The sequence below is a fragment of the Dipodomys spectabilis genome, unplaced genomic scaffold, assembly GCF_019054845.1.
Source record: "Dipodomys spectabilis isolate Male_0828 unplaced genomic scaffold, ASM1905484v1 ptg000069l, whole genome shotgun sequence".
In the NCBI taxonomy this organism is placed as follows: domain Eukaryota; kingdom Metazoa; phylum Chordata; class Mammalia; order Rodentia; family Heteromyidae; genus Dipodomys; species Dipodomys spectabilis.
This window is the reverse complement of record NW_024870746.1, coordinates 7,999,979-8,022,000: the sequence shown is the minus strand read 5'-3', so window position 1 is coordinate 8,022,000 and position 22,022 is coordinate 7,999,979. Positions and strand designations below refer to the sequence as shown.

General features: G+C 41.9%; 1 protein-coding gene across 1 annotated transcript; it reads left to right on the top strand.

Annotated features, from left to right (window-relative positions):
- Positions 1-5,476: 5,476 nt before the first annotated feature.
- On the top strand, positions 5,477-7,467 carry LOC122109553 (cornifin-A-like). The gene is made up of 2 exons (XM_042682014.1): positions 5,477-5,677; positions 6,782-7,467. Exon 2 carries the CDS (start codon positions 6,801-6,803, stop codon positions 7,254-7,256), a length of 456 nt encoding a protein of 151 aa, XP_042537948.1. The 5' UTR covers positions 5,477-5,677; positions 6,782-6,800; the 3' UTR covers positions 7,257-7,467.
- Positions 7,468-22,022: the final 14,555 nt, after the last annotated feature.

Sequence of the window (22,022 nt, the reverse complement as noted above, 5' to 3'; positions counted from 1 at the left end):
TGGATTCTCATGCTTGACAGTGAAGCGTCATCCCACAAATACGTGTTAAATGAATGATTGATTGACTGTTTCTAATTGAAGCAAATGATGGAATTTTCTGAGTCATTGGAGATGAGTTTCTAATAATAGATGTAGTCAGACCCTAAAGAGAAATGCACCTGATATCTATTGTCCGTCCACACTGTTGTGACTTTGCATATGTAATCATTTAATAACAGCTCTGAGGGCAAATATTATCATTCCTAAGTTACAGGTAAGACAAACTAAAATTTGCCAAAGCCTCAGAGTCACAGTGCAGAATTTGCATCTTGGCTCGGTCACTATTTGCCTGTAAACTTGGCAAGTGAATATTTGTGCTTACAGCTTATACATCTGTAGAATGGATTTGTGGTCTGCTCTTTGCATTGCTGTTACAAACACTGGAACCAAGCCAGTGGTAGATTTTAGTATTAGGAGACTCTCCCAATACCACACAATCAACTAGCAAAGAACAGAGCCAGGATTAGAAGCCAGGCGTTTTCAAACCTGTGGTCTAGGGACTACTATGAGCTTTCTTTCAGATGAAGACTCAGGACAAAACAGGCACAACTACACCAGCAGAAGAAGGGACCAACAACTACACACACAGCAGTCATCTCCCATGAGGTTTTAGATTCTTTGTAGAAAAGCTTAGTCAAGGGCTTGTCCCACTGCCCCCTCCACAGTGTAAGGGGCAATGTGTGATGGAAGGGATAGCATACCATTCTGAACCATCTCAGATTCCAGTGTTCTGTGGAGGCCCTGAGTCAACCTTTCACACCAGAGAATTTCTATTTCAAATAAACAACAGGTCAACTGGTCAGAACAGATATATCAGAGGGTCAGGACCCAGTCAGTATCTCTTCTAAGAGTGGCCCTCCAGTTCATAGAATGCCCCATGGGTGTGGAGTATACCCATCGTGATACTGTATCATAGCATGTCATAACTTTATGAACTCTTGGAGAGTTACTTGTTTTCCCACCTCCGTGTCCTTAAGTAGGGCATGCCCAGGTCATAGCACAATCACCAATCACTTTAGCTACCGCTTGTGTGGGGGGTGAATAGTCATTGTCACTATCCAGTAGTTCAAGATATAATCTTGAAAACATGGAAACCTGAAAATTAAAAATAAATAAAACACAATCACATAAGGAAAGAACGTTGTTCCACTGAGGGAGGTGGTCGGCCCTTACACAAAACATACAACAGAAGAAAGGTTTGCTAATTTTTTTTTTTTTTTTTGCCAGTCCTGGGGCTTGAACTCAGGGCCTGGGCACTGTCCCTGAGCTCCTTTTGCTCAAGGCTAGCACTCTATCATTTGAGCCACAGCACCACTTCTGGCTTTCTCTGTTTAGATGGTGTTAAGGAATTGAGCCCAGGGCTTTGTGCATGCTAGTTAAGCACTCTACCACTAAGCCACATTCCCAGCCCAGGTTTCTACATTTTTATCAAACACCTCAGGGATGGAATGATAAAAGGGAGAATAAAGAGTAGATCTGTTCTTAGGGAGAGAGAGTGGTGAAGGAATAAGGTACCCCCAAGTTTTGGTCTGATCTTCCACTTAAATAAGCTCCTATGGAGGCTGAAAGTCTTCTTCCTCAATCCTTCTTCTTCCCCCTCCTCAGGCTGAGGGGCTGGTTAGAGATTTCTTGATGCTATAATTTCTCTTTCTCTTTTTCTCTCTCCCTCGATCTCCTTCCCTCTCTTTCTCCCTCCCTCTCTGTCTCTGTCTCTGTCTGTGTCTCTGTCTCTCTCTCTCTCTGACTTTCTCTCTCTCTTACTCTCCCCACATTGCCCCCACCCTCTCCAACACTCAGGTTTGAAAACATAGCTTCTCTTAACAGGAAGCTCCTAATACCTGGAATCTGGAATTTCTTCCTTCTTTCCCTATCCTATCTCAGATGTGGGACCTGGGCATTGCAGAACTTGTTTATTTTGTGCTGATCCTGGGGCTTAAACTCGGGGTCTGGACACTGTTGCTGAGCTTTTTTTGTTCAAGTCAAGCACTCTGTCACTAGAAACTTTTTGTGAAAACACTCTTCATGACCTGAAATGAGTAGCCAACATTGAGATCTCTCTGACTCTTCAGTGTGATCAGAGGACAGGCAAAGGCAAAATTCTCTTAAGATTTTGTTCCTAGGTATCTGTTTTAAATAGACACTCCAGTGGGAAATGAACTGGAATGTGAATGTTGGATGAGGGATGTTCTATGCAGGGAGTATATAATCTAAACTGGTTTTGATAAAGCTTGACCATTGAGTAAGCTAGGCCACCAACATGAGCCAAGAGGAAAGGACCAGGGACCATTCTGAATCAGTGGTCAATTCTGATGCTGGAGTAACATATATGGAGCAACAGTCTCCTGGGTACTGTACAGAGTAGCCACATTTCCCTTTCTTCATGTACGTTGCAGCTTGTGAGACTTCAAGCAACAGCTAAACCTATCCTGGTGGTGAAGAAACCAAGAATCTTTAAGTCAAGGGGAGAAAGATTCTTAACCAAAACCACTAAGTGGGCTTCAGATACAAAAATGGGGAAAATGGGGCTGGGAAGGTGGCGCAGTGGTAGAGCGCTTGCCTTGCATGCATGAGGCCCTGGGTTCAATTCCTCAGCACCACATAAGCAGAAAAAAAAGCCGGAAGTGGCACTGTGGCTCAAGTGGTAGAGCGCTAGCCTTGAGCTGAAGAGCTGTGGGACAGCACCCAGGCCCAGAGTTCAGGCCCCACGACCGGACCCCCCCCAAAAAAATGGGGAAAATGATGATGTCAGGGTCAGAAGTAAGATCTAGAGGCTGGAGCCAGAGCAACCTTGGGGTAAAGAAAGGGCAGGTTGAGGCAATAGGAGAATTCAGTCACGGCAAGTACCAAGATGGAAAGGTTCCTTTGTGTCCAGGAAAAGAATAAGAATAGCCCAACATCAGAGCTGGGCTTAGATAGCTCAGAATCTGGGTGGCACCAGCAGACTAAGGAGCAGGAAGAAACCTTCGCTGGGCCTGGGAATCCCACTAGAGGGAGCAGAGAGTTCCACCCCCAAGCTCCTGCAATTGGGATCTCTGAGAAGGGGGAAGACCACCCCCAAGCTCCTGCAATTGGGATCTCTGAGAAGGGGGAAGAGGAAGACAACTGAAGTATCATATGCGAAGTCTTCTCATCTCTTCTCGTCTCATGGTAAGAAACAAACACAAAGGAATGTTCCTCTTGCAAGAGACTTCTCAGTAGTTATCAAAGAAGTCTCTGTGTGTGTTATTAAAAATAATGCCATTCCCTCCCCTTACCCGTAAATTCATTCATTCATTCAGTCAGCCAGCCATCACTTTACACTCATCCATTGCGAAGCAGCTACTGTATACCACGTACTGTGCTTAGATGCCTATCCAGACACAGTAGGAGGCTAATCTTGGACTCAAGTGTACCTGAGGTGACCCAGCTGTGAAGCCAGCTGGTGCTCCATAAACATTTAGGTATGTATGGTGGGAAGAGAAAAATCTGAGAAGAAGAAGAAGAGCCATCCACACCTGAGATTTAGGGCAATTTGGATTTTCAAAGGTCACTCCATTAGTAAATTATGTTAGGAATGTAGCTCTCAATCAGTGATCTCAGTCTCACATTACGTTGATAAGAGGAAATTGCTGGTACACTTGCTGTTGTTAGGCTCCCAGAAGAGAGAAGTCCCCAAGTCAGGGAGAATCCTGAGAACATGTGTACTAGGAGAGCCCCACTGGGTAGGTGCTCAGCAGCATCCTTTGTCTCTTTGGTCTGGGAACCCAGACCATGGCACTGTACCGCTCTGAGTCCTCCTGCAGAGTGAAATCACCTGAATTAGAGATAGATAATTCAGGACTTTAGCCTTTTCCTTCCTATCTTGGGCCCATGTCCTGGTTCCCACAGTACTTCCCTGGCCCTCTCTGATTCTCTAGCCCTGCAAGCTCTCAAGGGTCTAAATTGGGCCTGTTCAAACCAACTGTATTCCCAAGGCCATATTTGTTTACTCTCCATGTAGCAAGCATTACTGAGTATAATAATGCCAGGCATGCCTAGGAATGACCTGAGGATGAAGCCCAGGTTCACTGACAAACAGGGACTGTCCTTTGAAACACAGTGCTATTCTTGGCCACTGGATGCAATGCCCATACTTGTGGTAAACTGAGTCCCTTACTTTCCCTATACTAATTCACTCCCTTCTATTTTTAGCTGAATTAGAAATACCTTTTATCTCTAGAGCCACTTCAAACATCAGGCAGCTTTATTCCTACTTAAGAGGATTTAGCCTAAGCAACAATTAAGGGCTCCTGCATAAAGCCAAACTCTTCTTCCTGTCTTCTCAGAGCCACTGGCTTCCCAGGCACTCAGCGGACTTGACACCAGGGCAGGAAGTCTGAACTCCCTTTTCTACCTTTTAGTCTTTTCTGTTTGGGCTTAATTCTTATGTGGGCACTAAGAAGGTGAAAACAAAGAAAAGTTGGAGTTGATTTCCTCTTGAGTTGTTTGTTTGTTTGTTTGTTTGCCCTAGGGTGATCTGTTGTACACCTCTTGGCTTCAAATCCCCAATTGGCCTTCAGAAGTGAGATTAAAGGTTCTCTGTGCCCCTACATTCACAGTCCATTCATTTTTGCTGCAGGAAGAGGAAGCAATTGACCTTGGGAACTTTGTTGGTTTGAGTAGGCACAATTCTGACCCTTGAGAGCCCCATAGGGGTAGAGAGTCAGCGGGGATAGGAAAATATTGCAGCTAGCAGGAATCTATAGGTTGGGGCTAAGACTAAAATGGACAAGAAAGACAAAGGGTTCAGCACTGAGGTCTCTGGATGGGATTGGAGTGAAGGTGGTTGGTAAGGTCTTCTAGATGTTTTAAGGGGGGGGGGGGCAGAATAAAATCTAGTTAGGAAGGAAGAAAGAGCCACAGCCAGCTGGGTGAAACAGAAGGGCAAGCTGATCCCAGAAGGATTAGACATGGCACATTTCAAAAGCAAAGGGGCAAAGGTGTGGTTGGTGAAAGCGAAGCCGGTTCACCTAGATTAGCAACCAGTCATGAGGGTGAGGCTTGGGGTAAAAAGTGAATAATTCTGAAGATTTGTATTTCAGCGGAGTTGGGATGTGAGAAGTGAATTTCAGAGATCACAAGTTTCCCCAGATGATCATAGGAGTTTAAAATCAGTTCCTCCCATCTCTAGCATCTACCTTTACTGAGAGACAATAAGTGCCCCCAACTCCTCTTCTCCCCTTCCCTTCGCCTCCAGCTCATGGCTAATACCTATTCTATTCCACAAAACAATCCTTGCACTGGTAAACCCAGCAGGTGGCAAGGCCACCAGCCCTGACCCCAGAGCTGACTCATTAAACCCTCTAGAACCTGTTGCTAAACCCTCCCCCAAACACAAACTTGCCACCTGGGTTGGAGGGAGAGGTGGCAATGGGATCCAGATGACATCATGGTCAGATTGCTAAGGCCATTATATCAGCTGAGTGGTTTTCATCACAAAAGCTGAGTCAAAGGGTGATGGAGGGGAGGGGGGTGAGTCATGTGTGACAGGTAGAAATGAAAACATAGTGGCTGGGGCAGGTCTATTTCCTGGAGATGTTCATCTTATAAAAGCCAAGCGGGCCCTTGCCTTCACACCAGACCCGAGCAACCAGGCAGACTCTTCTTCTCTGTGTACAAGGTAAGTCTCTGATTGCAACTAATCTGAATTTCTTGCTTGGTTTATTATTATTGCTATACAGTGGGCAGGGTATGTATGTGTAGAGAAGTTGATGCAAGGTATAACTAGAGTCAGAAATACTGGAATCACTTGAACTTGCAGCACAGTTTGGGTATAAAGGGAACTTAAAAATGATTAAATCTGAAATCTGCCACCTCAGTGGAAAAGCAATGGGACAGAATCTATTCAAATGCCCACAGGAAGTTCATAGGGAGTGAAAGACTAAGTCTCCATTCCAGAACACTCTCAGCAACAATGGTATAATACTTACTAAACAACTGTTAATTCATTAGGTAAATCTCTAGTGCACTTTCATTGTATTCAAGACAATGTACTGGGCACTTTAGGTAAGTGAGATCAATACGAAACTTAGCAAACTTACAACCTGTGAGGATAATTCAAATATCTATATCTATATCTATCTATCTATCTATCTATCTATCTATCTATCTATCTATCTATGGAGAGAGAGGGGTAGGGAAGGGAAAGCAAAAATATAAGGAAGAAAATCATTTTTGTGAGGAGCCAAGGGCTGTGTGGTTTAGGGCAGCGTGGTTCAAGAAGAGCTTCTTAATGTGAGCTACAGTGGAATAGTATTTGGTAAACAGAGATGGGAAGCGATACATATTTTAAAAGGAACTATGAAAGCCAAAGCCAGAAGCAAAATAGGGGTGTGAATTAATCTAGAGTCACCTTAAATGCTCCAGGGATTCTACATAGCCTAGGAGTAGATGGATAGATGGACTGCAATTGTTTCTAGGATATCGCTTTCCAAAAGACTCACTAGATAGACTCACATGTCTCTCAGAATCCAGCTTTCTTGGGGGGGGGGGGCGGGAGGGCATTTCAATGAATGTCTGGGGAGGAAAGAAAGCCAGGGAAAGAACCTCACTGAAATGGAGCAGAACACAATGCCCTTAAGCTCTTGCTCTAGCACATTTTGCCTTCATAGGTGAACGGAGAGGCTCCCTCACCTTTAGAAGGGCCTGCAATGACATCTATTTGGCATTGAACTTGACTTCGTCTCTGTTTCGTGGAATTACAGAGTTTATTTTCTGTCTCTAGAACCAGCCACTGTTGAAGCATGAGCTCCCAGCAGCAGAAACAGCCCTGCACTGTACCTCCTCAGCTGCAGCAGCAGCAGGTGAAACAGCCTTGCCAGCCTCCACCCCAGCAGCCATGCGCCCCCAAGGAGCCCTGCCACCCTGTTGTTCCTGAGCCCTGCCCTTCCAAGGCTCCTGAGCCCTGCAACCCAGTTGTTCCTGAGCCCTGCCACCCCAAGGCACCTGAACCCTGCCACCACAAGGCGCCTGAGCCCTGCCATCCCAAGGCACCTGAGCCCTGCCACCCCAAAGCACCTGAGCCCTGCCACCCCAAGGCGCCTGAGCCCTGCCACCCCAAGATGCCTGAGCCCTGCCACCCCAAGGCTCCTGAGCCCTGCCATCCCAAGGCACCTGAGCCCTGCCACCCCAAGGTGCCTGAGCCCTGCCCCTCAACAGTCACTCCAGCACCAGCTCAGCAGAAGATAAAGCAGAAGTAACATCTGCAGCCACGCCCTTGAAGAGCCGATTGCCAGATGCTGAGCCTTCTTCCTCTTAAATCCCACGTGGCCGCTTGATCTTGAAATTAGCATGCTGTCACTGAGTCATAATCCTTCTCCCTTTGCATCCCTTCAAAAGATATCCCTGATACTCATTCAGGTGTCTTCCTGAGCCTCTAAATATGGATGAAAGGCTCACTGAGTGAGCTAGTCTTCCGGTGGCTCAGGGTTCATCTGAAGAGGGATCAAGTGAATCTTCCCTGTCCTGGCCTCATTAAATCACTGTTAACTTCACTCCTGGTTATGTGTCAATTTCTGGTTCAACATTCACTGCTCTCTCATCATGAAGCAGGAAGTAGCACAGTAAACCTGGTCATGAGGTCTTTGGTGAGAAGTGCTGGATGCAGGCACTGAGAACATATCTGTGTCCATGTAGCTGCTGCATGCGCGGGACACTCCTGGACTGTCATGGGAGATTCAAGGCCACTCGGGCTGTTACTTTGGGCAGCCATAGCTAGATCAAGGGTTTCTTGGTTCTCCCAACTGACTCACAGCTAAGGACGCATGGTGCCCACTTCAAGCAATCTCCAACTCCAAGTCCTTGTCCCAAAGTTGTACTTATTCTGTTCAGTTGATTGCTCTTAAAAAATTAATCCAAACTGTGGATACCTGTGCATACTCTAAATTAATTTTTTGTTGTTTATTCGTCTTTCCTCTTTGATATTGCCAACACATGGAGCCAAACACAAACATTCACACTTCCCTCCTCACGCTTTACTTCTCACAAAGCACCCACACATGCTCACACAGGATAGACTTTCAGATATACAGACATTGATACACATAACTTCCATATGCTTAGATTCCTCAAGTCACACAGCACATATTCACAGACTTTATCTCCTTAGTCTTCTTTTATTGAGTTCTCCTTGCCTACTATGAAGATACCTGATGTTGCCAGGAGAATAGAATCCACACGCCTGCTCCAGGAGCTCTCTAAGGCTGTTGATCTGTGCCTTCCTCACATATAAACATGCAAGTATTCTCTCTCTCTCTCTCTCTCTCTCTCTCTCTCTCTCTCTCTCTCTCACACACACACACACACACACACACACACGTACACAAAACAGAACACATATATGATGCTTTTCTATGTAAGACATAGAAATAAATGCATGAAATTAAACATGATAGAAGACTAAAAATTTCAAGTAGTTTTCAGGAAGAAGAAAGCTAAAGCAGGTAAGACAAAGTGTAAGAAAAGAAAAAGAGCAGAAAGGCAAACTCAATAGACCAATAGGTTTTACTTGGGATGGAAATTTGGGAAGGACAACCAAGTCTCTTTTAGCCTAGCTAAAGGAGAAATGGTGTACCCCCTTACAACTAGGCTCCCCTTGAATATTAGGCAGAAAGAGTAAAGTCAGGTGGAGCATTGGAAGCAGAGTGAGATGGAGATGGGATGGGAGAAAAATCTCATTTTGACTGAGGAGTTTCAAGGCTTCAACGGCATCTTTGCTCGCCAGGGGCATCAGCATCAGACCAGGCCTTGGTCTTAGGCTCTCTTCTCTAAAACCACAGGATATATTTGTTCAGGAGGAATGAGGAGGGGAGATGATTCAGTGGGAATGGCAGCAAGGATAGTTCTAAGATAGGCTCTCAGGGGGAAAGGTGAATTCTTTGAGTTTAAGTTATTTGCCATCACAAAACACAAAACTGAGGGAAAGCAGGTCATTCTAATGTAAAATATCAGGGTAAAGATGGAAAAATGGAAAAAAATATATTAAGTGAAACAAGCCAGGCCCAAAGAAATATAGGTTGCACAATATATAAATAGAATATGTCTATGATATTCTTAGCAGGTAATCACAATAGCCCAATCACTAAGTGCATAGGACCCATATAATGAAGTGTATCAAAATAAACTCCAAGACTTGGAAATTAGAGGTTTTTATTGTGTCCTGTATGCAGTTATTTCTATATTTTCCTTTCTGTTTTAGTTTTCTGTACCCTTTGTCTTGTATATAAGTTTGTCTGATCTGTGGAAGGGGAAGAGAATCACAGAAACAGAAGGACAAAAGATGAACTAATGCAACATTGATACTCACTTGACACTATGTTTTAAATGAACTTTACAATCTGGGGGTAGTATTATGGGGAGGGGTAAAGGGGAGAAAATGAGGGAGGGGATAATAGTGTTTAAAAAGAAATGTACTCATTACCTTACTTAAGTAACTGAAACCCCCTGTTCATTACCTTTACAACAAATTAAAAATAATTACATAAATAAAAAGAAGTTGGAAAAAAATCACACAATCCAGCCTATTCATTTCCCATAGAAGGACACAAAAGAATGTCCAGGAGGCAAAGGTAAGCACTTAAGGCTGCTCATTAGTTGTATTTCTGAATTGCATCCAGAGTCCAGAGCCTTAGACTTTCTGCTGCTGGTTTTTTTGTCTTCCTAATTTTCCTGGTGACTAGCAGACTTCAAAGACTCTATTGACCAGATCTAGAATACCCAGAAACTTCCTTCCAGAACAGGATTTCGTAGAGGGAGGGTAGATTTTCAGAGCAGCTGAGGTGATCATTGGAGAGTGACCCTCTTGATAAGATGAGGCTTTCTAATGTCAAAGAGTATATATAAGGTCCCTCCATGATGTACAACTACTCCAAGTAACTTTGGAAAGAGGTTAGAAATACTAAAAGTCCCATAATATTTGCAAATTGATGAACAGTTTTAGACCTGTAGGAGAAAATGACATCACATGGGTATTCACATGGTAAGGCCAGGTGCTGGTGACTCGCATCTGTAATCCCAGATACTCAGGAGGCTGAGATCAGAGGATCACAGTTTGAAGCCAGCCCAGGCAGGAAAGCCCATGAGATGCTTACCCTCAATTAACCACCAAAAAAACTGGAAGTGGCACTGTGGCTCAAAATGGTAGAGCACTAGCCTTGAGTGAAAAAGCTCAGGGACAGTGCCCAGCCCTGAGATGAAGTCTCACGACCAAAAAATCAACCAAAAACAAATAAACAAACCATGGTAAGGTAATTTCTTATTGTGGCTCATTGGCATGATGGAAAAAGTTACTACTTCCCTAGGAACCATGATCACTAAATGAGCAAGCCTTGATTGGGAATCCTGATAGTGGCATATTGTTGATAGGGTTATAAGGTTACAAGATTACTTTATGAGTTGAGCAAAATGAGGTCAAATTCTTCAACATCTGTACACTCTTTGTACTCCACCAGGAAATATTCATTCCTACATACAAATATTTGTGAAGGTGAGAGTTTCAATTTTATATCTAATATTAAAATAAAGGATAAGGAAAAACAACATATATTCTCAACAGAAAATATTGATTGAGTTACTTTGTATCTCAGTCTTGGAATATACTATTATTATGTGAGAATATTTATGCATACGGAAAAAATGTTAGGACAATATCAAACTCATGTAAAATATTGTGGCATGTAACACATGCTAGTAAATACAGCCAAACAAACAGTAGTTATGTTCAACTTTTGGATAAAATAAGTGTTGTACATTTTGTCCTTTGAATACTTCTTCATTTTTTAAACATCAGCTACACTAGGAACTGAAATAGCATTTATATATAATGTTTCTTTAAGGGAGTAAAGAAAACCCAAGGTGTTGATGAGCTAGAGGAACCTTTCTGAAGTCTTGCCACAGTTTTCAGGATAGTAATCCAAAAGGGTCAGGAGTGGCATCTTAGGCTTGTTTTTTTTTTTTCTTTTTATATTGTGCCTCATAACTCCCCCACTGCAATTCTAAATATTTCTCTTGTGGGAAGCTTCCTCAATAACAGTCACTCCACTGACTCAAAAAGACACTTCCATCCCAAGGTTATAGGACAGCTGGCAAGATGGAGTACTCTCAGATCCAGGCTCCTTCCCTAAGCAGTAAGCAGAATGCCATTTGGTAAAGCTAACAGTAGAGGGCAGGTACTACATTCCCCTGAGGAGTCACACTGGTAGCATGTCTCAGCACACAGGGTTAGAAGTACAGTTCACAACATGGCTGCTGTCCTTACCATCTCTTGGTTTTCTGACTCCCCGTGTTCATTTTCCTAGTAAGGCCATGAGTCTTCATGTGTGCTACAGAAAACAAGACAGCATCTGGTTTACACAAGATCTGTTCAGAGAAGAGGTTTCCCACTTGGCTGCCAAGTAAGACAGAAACCTCTGATGTCAAATCTTTGTAGCAGGGTGGCAGGAAAACTGCATGATCCTTTCAGGAATTCTGACCGCTTTGTGTTTAGGTGGGAAATGGCTGCCCATGGTTGTATGAGTAGATCCCACCTCTCTATAGCTGAGTCTTCCTGACCCTATCAATGGCTATTATTCCTAGGAGTAGTCTTTGAAAATGTGATTCTCAGTGCATATCACGGAGTTAGATGAGTCAGAGTTCTTGGTATTCATGTCTGTCTGTTTGGTTGGTAAGAAAATGCATCACTAATGTCAATGTAGGGGACTAGATAGTCCTCATACAGAACAGCATCTGGAAATGCCCCAGATGGTTGTAACAAGAGGATGGATTGAACAAACAGGTATATCTCAAACACAAGATACTACTGAACTGTTGAACATATTGAACTGTTGACACACATAACAGTTTGAATAAACCTCTGAGAATTTATATGGAGTTGGGGGGGAAAAGCCAATTTCTTTTTACAGACTATAAACTTATATTAAGCCATCATTAATCTCGTGATAAAAATGCATCAGTATTGGGAAGCTGAGGTGCTTTTATGTAAGCAATAAGACAACACGAGCATTCCAAAAATATTATTTTTGCCTAAATAATTTACAGTTTTACCACTAACAATAAATACTACATTAGCTTTCTATTGTGCAACATATTAATACCATAATATCTGGGATGGGAGGGAAAAATTGGGATAGACTGAGGGAAGGGATGATACTGTCCAAAAAGAAATGTACTCAGGGCTGGGAAGTTGGTTCAGTGGTAGAGTGCTTGCCTCGCATGCATTATGCACTGGGTTCGATTCCTCAGCACCACATAAGCAGAAAACCCGGAAGTGGTGCTGTGGCTCAAGTGGTAGGGCACTAGCCTTAGCTGAAGAGCTGAGTGACAGCACCCAAACCCAGAGTTCAGCCCTCACAACCAACAACTAAAACAACAACAAAAGAAATGTACTCATTACCTGATGTACTCATTACCTGATTTATGTAACTTTAACTACATCCTCTTTATAATAACAATTTAAATATTTGTAAAAACTTAATATCTTAAAATAGCAGGTATTTATTATCTCATAGTTTCCATGGATCAGCTCTACAAAGCTTCAATCAAGATGTAGCTAGTCTACATTCTTCATCCATTTTCCAACTCATTCCGGCTGTTAGCCAAGTTCATTTTCTTGCAGTACAGTAGACAATAGCTGCAGCTTTTTAATCTTGCCTGTGAGAATCCTGCCCAGATCCTAGAATCCAACTGAAGTTCCAAGGAGCTGCCCATTACACCTGCCAACAGAGTTCTCAGTGATAGGCTCTTACTTCATCAAGCGCCCAAGGAGTCTCAAGCTCTAGTAGGCTAAGTTGGAACCATACATATAGTGGATCACACTTTAAGGAGACTTGGATCATTAATTTTTTAGTTAGTGCTAAGAAAAAGGTCACCAGTTGTATCCACACTTAAAGTCTACATAAAGGCTAACCATTTTTTTTCCCAACATGACATCTCACTGAGATGGTATTGGAAGAAAGATCTATCGAACATCAAGTCTAACATCTTGCCTGTCAGTTATTTCTCCAAGTAAAATTATCCTTCATGAAAAAATAAAATAGTTCAGATCAAAGTTCATTGGCACATATGCTGTTTCTTGAGCCTGCAGATTTGAAATGTAACAGAAGTAACTTATGTGTAATTTCTCATTTTGTCATATAGAAGATCTTTTTTAAAAAGCATGTCATACAGGGTAAATTTTAAAATAAATATTACTTTCTCATCAAGAACTTACTTTTCTTTTTACTTAACAAGTAATAATTGTACACATTCCCAAGGAACAGTACCAAATACATACTTATCAAATAGAGGTGGTCAGCATTTCTATCCCCTTATTATTTCTTTATATTTGAAGGACTTTACTAATTAGAACTGGCATTATTTAACTGCAGTGGGAGCCAGAGCAAAAGACAATGGCTATTCCCCCCTAGAAAACACAAGTAAGATGACTGGATCAGGGGAGTGATTTGTACTCTGATTTGGGGTTTTTGGGGGGGACAGGGGAGTTCACATCCATTGATCTGTAGCTTCTGTGATCATTTTTGCTTTCTTGAGGCTGCTTTGCTTAGCTAAAGATATGCAGCTCTCTGTACATACCATATTTCTGCATTTTAAAGGTGACAGACAAATTACCAATTCTTAATATCTGTAAGAACAGAGCATGCAAATGGATACACTGAAAATTGTTTAATAATTTGATCTTATATCTCAAATCTTCCATAGTTATATATTTTTTCCCACTTACTCCTTCTTTAAGTACAAAAGTCTTGGCAAGATACCTCTATTGAGGTAGTCATTTGTGAGATTTGAATTTGTTAAGTGCTTTCTCCTTGTCTCAAGACTTTATTCAGTACCTTGTCCCAAGGGTCAATATTTCTGAGTCCTTAAAAATGACTGCCTTGGTTTTTCTGAACTAGGCGTATTGAAATTCTTTTTTTAATAAGTTTTTTTTTATTGTGAAAATACCGTACCAAGGGGTTACAATTACATGAACAAGGTAATGAGTACATTTCTTATCAAGCATTGTTGCCTCCTCCTTTGTTTTTCCCCTACCGTCCCTGCCCTCCCCCACCCACCAACCCCCACCAAAGTTGTAAAGTTCATTTTTCAACATAGCATCTTGTACATCTCATTGTTGCAATGGGTCCACTTGTATCCCTATTTAAACAATTTGTTTTTTTCCCTTTCCCTACCCAAATTATACCAACATCAAATACAGTGAAAACAGGGGTTATACAGTGGGGGAGGGACATTCAAAGCAACAAAAAAAAATCACCTTATAAATATGTTAGAAACAATAGCAAAGCCGGGCACTGGTGGCTCACGCCTGTAATCCTAGCTACTCAGGAGGCTGAGATCTGAGGATAGAGGTTCAAAGCCAGCCCGGGCAGGAGAGACCGTGAGACCCTTATCTCCAATAAACCACCAGAAAACCGGAAGTGGCACTGTAGCTCAAGTGGTAGAGCGCTCGCCTTGAGCTGAAGAGCTGAGGGACAGCGCCCAGGCCCAGAGTTCAAGCCCCACGACCGACAAAAAAAAAAAAAAAAAAGAAACAATAGCAAGAAAGAAAAAAACACTTGTGTCCTTATCTTAGGGTTTAATTCACCTAATATCAATTTATCTGACCTTTTCTACTTGTCTCAGACATATACTAGTTATTGCAAATAAGGGAAACCATGGGACCTATGTTTCTTTGGGCCTGGCTTACTTCACTTAATAGAATTTTTTCCAAGTCTTTCCATTTCCTAACAAATGGGGCAATGTCATTCTTTCTGATGGGGGCATAGAATTCCATTGTGTATATATACCACATTTTCTTGATCCATTCATCTACTGAGGGGCATCTGGGTTGGTTCCATAGCTAAGCTGTGGTAAATAATGCTGCAGTAAACATAGTTATGCTGGTAGCTTTAGTATGGTCTTGTTTGTGATCATTTGGGTAAATGCCCAAAAGTGGGATTGCTGGGTCATAGGGGAGCTCTATGTGGAGTCTTTTGAGGAAACTCCATGCTACTTTGCAAAGTGGTAGAACAAGTTTACACTCCCATCAACAATGCAGTAGAGTTCCCTTGGCCACATCCCCTCCAGCATCTGTTGTTATTAAAGTTCTTGATTATAGCCATTCTAACTAGGATGAGGTGGTACTCAGTGTTGTTTTGATTTGTATTTCTTTTATGGCTAGAGAAGTTGAGCATTTCTTCATGTGTCTATTGGCCATCCTTCTTTCCTCTTCAGAGAAGTTTCTCTGTAAGTGTTTAGCCCATTCATTTATTGGGCACTTGTTTCTTTGAGGATTTGTATTTAAAGAATTCCACGGACTCTACTCTCAAATTACTCAAGCTGATTCAAAACTTTGGCAAAGTAGCAGGGTATAAAATTAACCTTCAAAAATCAACGGCTTTTCTGTATGCCAACAATGAGAAAAGCGTGGCTGAAATCAGGAAAGCAACTCCATTCGTAATAGTCCCACAAAAAATTAAATACCTAGGAATTAACTTAACCAAAGAAGTGAAGGACCTCTATGATGAAAACTTTAAAAACCTGAAAAAGGAAATCCAGACAGAACTTATGAAATAGAAAAACCTGCCATGCTCCTGGGTCGGAAGGATCAACATCGTGAAAATGGCAATACTTCCCAAGGCTATCTACAAATTCAGTGCAATACCTATCAATATTCCAACTTCATTCTTCAAGGAAATAGAAGAGGCAATCAAAAAATTCATATGGAACAATAAAAGACCCCAAATAGCAAAAACAATCCTTAACAGAAAGAACAGTGCTGGAGGAATATTAATACCAATTTCAAACTCTACTACAAAGCCATAGTAATCAAAACAGCTTGGTACTGGCACAAGAAGAGACCTCAGGACCAATGGAATAGAATTGAAAACCCAGAAATGAACCCTCAGACCTATAGCCATCTAATCTTCGATAAGGAAGCTAAAAAAATAGAATGGAAGAAAGCCTCTTCAGTAAATGGTGCTAGCAAAATTTGCTAATCACATGTAGAAAACTAAAGCTAAATCATCTTATAAATATGCCCTCCCCCATGGTATGACCCCCGCTTTCACTGTATTTGATGTTGGTATAATTTGTGGAGGGGAAGGGAAAAAAATAAATCTTTTATATAGGGATAGAGGTGGACCCATGGCAACAATAAGATGTACAAGTCGTTATGTCAAAAAACGAACTTTACAACTTTGGCTGGGGGGGTGATTGGGGAGTCGAGATGGGAAGGGATGTGAAGGGGAAACAAAGGAGAAGGCAACAATGCTTGATAAGAAATGTACTCATTACCTTGCCCATGTAATTGTAACCCCTCTGTACAGTATTTTCACAATTAAAAAGAAAAAAGAAAGCTAAAGCTAGATCCTTATATATCACCCTGCACCAGAATCAACTCTAAATAGATCAAAGACCTGGGAGTCAAAGCAGACACCCTGAAAACAGTTTTGGTAATAGGACATTGATGGTTTAATGTAAGTGGGGAAAGAGAAACTTCCTAGAACTTTCACAAGAACCAAGTCAGTGTTGCCGAACTACACTTTGGAGAGCACACAAAGGGGACTAGGAAAAATACAGAAAGTCATTTCTTCTGTATCTGATTTCTAAGAACCTATAAAGAAAGCAGTGCGAGAAGCATCTGAGTAACTTGATATATTCTCTATCACATCACATACTGGAATCTTGGTAGACACATATTAGAAGGCTATTCATTAACGTGGGGCAGCAATTTGCCGATGAACAGAAATCTGCTGGGTGATTGTGCCAGGTTAGCTAGAAACAGGAACAAAATACTGATGGTGACAAAATTAGTGAGTCTAGATCCCCAGAGCATTCTCCTGGACTGTCAGAACAGAGACTAGCCCTCTAAAATACCTTCATGTCCAGGATACCCTTGCCCAACCCAGACCTTGAGGCTGTCAGCACACTTTGCCTCCTTCCTATCAAGATGTAAAATTGTACTACTATTATCAGGCCAACTCCAGGCACAGAATCACATGTAGAGGAGCATAATAAAACCTGACCATAGTCTCACACCAAAGTTCCAGTGCTCAGGCATCGGAAAGCTTCTGTCTAGGCCTGGTAGTTCCTGCTCTTCAGAGCTCCAAATCTCTACCTTTACATTTAAGCAGTCACATATGACTAGAGCATGCTCTAGATTCTGTTCCAGAATCTTTGAAGACAGGACCTTATAGCAACTTCAAATTTCTCACACTGACCCATCAAATGAATCCCCTGACCTTGAACTGAGCACTGATTTCTATCATTGAGCAATTGTATTCCTCTTTCTGTACCTCTAATGGAACATGCATTTCATAACATTCTCTAGATGTCCCTAAATTAGATCTGCAGACAGTCTTTTGTGCAGCTAGTTTCTTAGAGAACACAATCATAGGACAGATGACAAGGGGAGAAGGGGGAATTAAACTAAAACAAAAGGAAAAAATCAATATGTTGTAAAGTTCTCTCTTTCTGAGAGTACTGAAAAATTGTGTCCTAGAGGATGAGGTAAACATTATCTTTCATCTCACGCCCTCCATTGAAAATATGTGGCTGCTAGTGCACTGGGCATGAATGAGGCAAAGTTCAAATTTTAGCTTTCATGTGTGCAAGGGCACTACAGATTTCCACAGACAGCTCACACTGTGGCATCAGAAAACATTGGGTCAGGAAAAGAAGAATCCTAGGCAACATGTGGGAATGGTCCATAGAGCCAAGACAAGCAAAAACAAAAACAAGCAAACACATACATACATACATACATACATACATACATACATACATACATACGTATGTACTACGTACGTACATACATACAAGATCCAAAAGATTTGGTGAATCCCTGAATAATAAAGTTAGCCCAAAGCAGCTACCTGTCATTGATGAGAGAAGAAAATCTAATGGAAAAAGCCTAAGTACCTAAGGTTGTAGGACACACCCTCAGATGAAGGTACTGGATTTACTCTCCCTGAAAGAGAGGCCAGATCCTTTGGCACACCCAACACTGCCCATGAAGAAGCTTTCAGAAGTACAGAAAGAGCTTTCAGCTATTGCAAGTGCTTGACCAAATGAACAAGAATGACAGGATCTGGGTAAAGGTAGAAGTTCAAGGCACTCTCCACAAAAAAAGTTCAAGAAGCCAGGCACTGGTGGCTCACACCTATACTCCTAGCTACTTAGGAGGTTGAGATCTGAGAATTCTGAGAATTGCTGTTCAAAGCCAGCCCAGGAGGAAAGTATCTGAGACTCACCTCCAATTAATCACAGGAAACAGTTAGAAGTGTCTCTGTGGCTCAAGTGTTAAAGTGACAACCTTGTGCAAAAAGGAGCTCAGAGACAGCACCCAAACCCAGAGTATAAGCCCAGGACTGGCACACAAAAAAAGAAAGAAAAAAAGAAAGAAAAGGAAAAGTTCAAGAAAACTCTCAGGACAATGAACAATGAAGTATGATGGAAGACAGAGTAAGAAGAACTTTCCTCTGGTAGTAGGAATACCAGCATGAGAGCAACATCTGGTCAGAGCCCCCTGTGTCTGGGACTCCACAGAGGTGGTTTTAGAAAAGAGAGGAGCCTAGATTGAACCCTAAAGGAGAGGTAATAGGAAACGACTAGCACTTAGGTGTGGTGGTGGCCATGACAGCACTTGGGAGGGAGGAGGCTATTCAAACACTCACTGGGTGGGGAAGGCACTGAGGGCATCTACATCCTGAGGAATCCTCGCTCTCTTCTCAGCCTGTATCATGAGGCCTGAGTCATTTGCAAAAGCATCCCTCCGGTTCTCAAAAAGAATTCTGGGCATTCTTCTAAATTTATGCCTTTTCTTTTTCTTAATTTCTCTTTCATCTACTTCATTCTTCTCTCTTTCCTTTTCTTTCTCTCGCTCTTCAACTTTCCTTCCTTCGTTCCTTCCTGTCTACCTTCTTGCATGTCTCCCTTTTTATGCACCCACAGATATAGTCAGAAAAGAATAGACTTTCCATTAACTGAGCATCCGTCATAAGCAGGCGATATTGAGGTTGAAGAACAATTGCTGGCATTGGGGAAACAGTGGAAGGAGCTTATGATGGTGGTTGAGTCTAGGCTATCAAGTTTATGGGAGGTAATACACTAGTAGAACAGTGAAGGAAGACATTATCCATATACCTGAAGACGTTTGGATTTCTTAAAGGCCTTGCCTAGTAAACGATTGGTTAGTAAATTAGTAATCTTTGAGAAAATAGCTGGCACATTAATTCAAAAACCAGAGTTGTCTTGTTCCTGTGTCGCCCAAGAGATCATGACCGACAGGATATTCCAGGAAGGTGTTGTCACATTCTAAAGATCCAGGTGCTACTGACCGTCCATCCTCAATAATAAATTCTGTACAACATGGCATCTTAAGACTTCCTCCAGAGGTTGAGATCTGAGGATCACTGTTTGAAGTTAGCCAGGGCAGGAAAATACATGAGATTCTTATCTCCAATAAACTACTCAGACCCAAAGTAGCACTGTGGTTCAAGTGATAGAGTGCTAGCCTTGAGCAAAAGAAGCTTGGGGACAGTGCCCAGTCCCTGAGTTCAAGCCCCAGGACCAGCTTAATTAATTAATTAACTAATTAATTAATTAATTAAAATAAATGTATGTAGGGGCTTTTGTCAGTTGTAAGGCTTGAACTCAGGGCCTGGGCACTGTCCCTGATCCTCTTTATGCTCAACCTTAGTGCTCTACCTCTTAAGCCATAGTGCCACTTTTGGTTTTTGAGTGGATAATTAGAGATAAGAGTCCCACAGGGACTTTTATACCCAGGCTGGCTTCAAACCACAATCCTCAGATCTCAGCCTCATAAGTAGCTAGGACTACAGGTGTGAACCACTGGCCAGCAATAAGTAAGCTTTTATTCTATGAGAGACAATATAAAAAGGAAGAAAGGAGAACTTGAGAAAACATTTACAAATCATTTATATCTAACAAGGATCTTTAAGTACACAACCACATGAGCCACTTTTCCAGCCCTTTGCTTGTATTTTCTTTCTGAAATAGGGTCTTAGTAGTTCATCTTTCTCCCCATTGCTCTCAGACTGATGATCTTCCTCCTTCTACCTTCTAAAATAGCTGGTATTACAGGCATGCACTTTCTGACAGGGCACAAACAAAAGTCTTGTACCTAGAACCAACACATGTAAAGATCTCTCAAAACTCAGAGTCCTTAACTCTAATTTCCTATATGGGAAACAGGAAATGCTTCTTTTCGTTTTTCTATTTCTCCCTACTTTAACCCTGGTATAGTAAATTCTTTCTAAAGCTATTTTTTTAAAAAGAAAAAAGACCTCCTCCAAAATAAAAACCACTTATTTCCAAAGAAGACTTTTCTCATTCATTTTATTTCCCAGGCATTGGTCCACTGAGTAATTGAAAATCAGATGACTCATTCAATCTGCAGCACCTCTCTTCCCTGCAAGGCATCTGGAAAAAATCAGAAATGTCTGATCAAATAGAAAATGATTCAACAGAATTGATCTGAACTAAATAGGATTAGGGTTCTAACCAGCAAACACGACTTTCTGGTCCTGGAAATTGAAGAACTTCCTCCTGTCTTAATCCATTGCCTTCTGCATTTCCTTTTACCACCAGAAAGGGTGGACACTGATCACAGGAGTAGGTGACACATTGTCAAACAGTAAGCATCAAAAAATGTTACGCCATAGACTTTCATCACAAACGCTGGGATGAGACGAGCTGTCAGAAAGGAAATCCTATTTCCTTAAGGCAGGACTAATTTTCTGTATAAAATGCCAGCTGGTCAGAGACTCCACACCAGACCTGCGAGGAGAAAGAACTCAAACTTCCCGGCAGCCCAGGTAAGTCTCCCCACATGGAACTTCTCTATAGTCTCCTGTCACAGCTTTATATTGATGGAGACTTCTTTTCCATACTAAAGATTATGTTTATTTTCATGCATGGGCAACTTCCATTTATACATCTTTGACCTTCTCCTCATATGAGAGGCATGGGCCTTGTGGACAGAGAAGGGAGGGAAATACTGATCTGTTAAATGACCAGGAGGATATGCTATCTCCTAGGAAATTTTAGTGATGTTCTAATTCCTCCTGTGGAATTCACTGAGAGGTTATGCCATAGAAAATGTGACATTAGAAATATGGACACTGAAAAGTAATATTTTCTTTACTCTGTGAGTGTATGACTGCTTAGAAAACATATATAAGGGCCTAATTTGTTAAAAAATACAGCAGGGAAAGGAGTAGAAGGAAGCAAAGGTAACTGATTTGGATAACATAATGAAGGTAACGTGAAATCTGACAGAGGCACTGGGGTGAGCAGGTGGGGACAGCAGAGATGCACAAGAAAGCCTTCCAGAAAGCATGTGGCAGACAACAGCACAAGCAGAAACTCAGAGGTGGATCCCACAGGCTCATATAGAGATTCATTACCAGTTGTCCTATAAGACCTAATGTGTTTTATGGGATGGACATGAGTGGGTAGACTCTAGACCTTTTCCCTTATCATCTTCTCATATGATTGAAAACTTGGGCCTCGCAGCAATCCTCCAAGCCTGCTATTGTGATGAGTTGCTTGTGTTGAGATCTTAGGTTATGTACAGGTTGTGTCAGATGCATTCGGTAGAAAGGAAGCAGAGTGGGGGTAAGAATGCTCAATGGGAAATGTACTCATCATCTTACTCATGTATCTGTAACCCCTCTGTATAGTATCTTTACAATAAAAGAACTATATTTTCAAAAAGAAAGGAAGCAGAAAGAAGTACTCCACCCACATGGGGCTCCACAAATCACCTTTATCTTTTACTTTAAAATTGTGTGGGAACCAGGAAAGCATCCTATGTTCTGAATTCAGAGAAACAGAAAGAAGGAAAAGAGGGTTTCTCACTTCTGAAGGGATGTGCAATGAGAGAGATGTACGACTAAACAGACCATGTTACTCTGTCCTCTAAACCACTAACTCAGCTTTCTGTCCCTAGGTTCAGCATCCTCTGAAGC

Excerpts from the sequence above, each read along its gene's own strand:
- LOC122109553 (XM_042682014.1), top strand. The coding sequence starts at position 6,801 with ATGAGCTCCCAGCAGCAGAAACAGCCCTGCACTGTACCTCCTCAGCTG.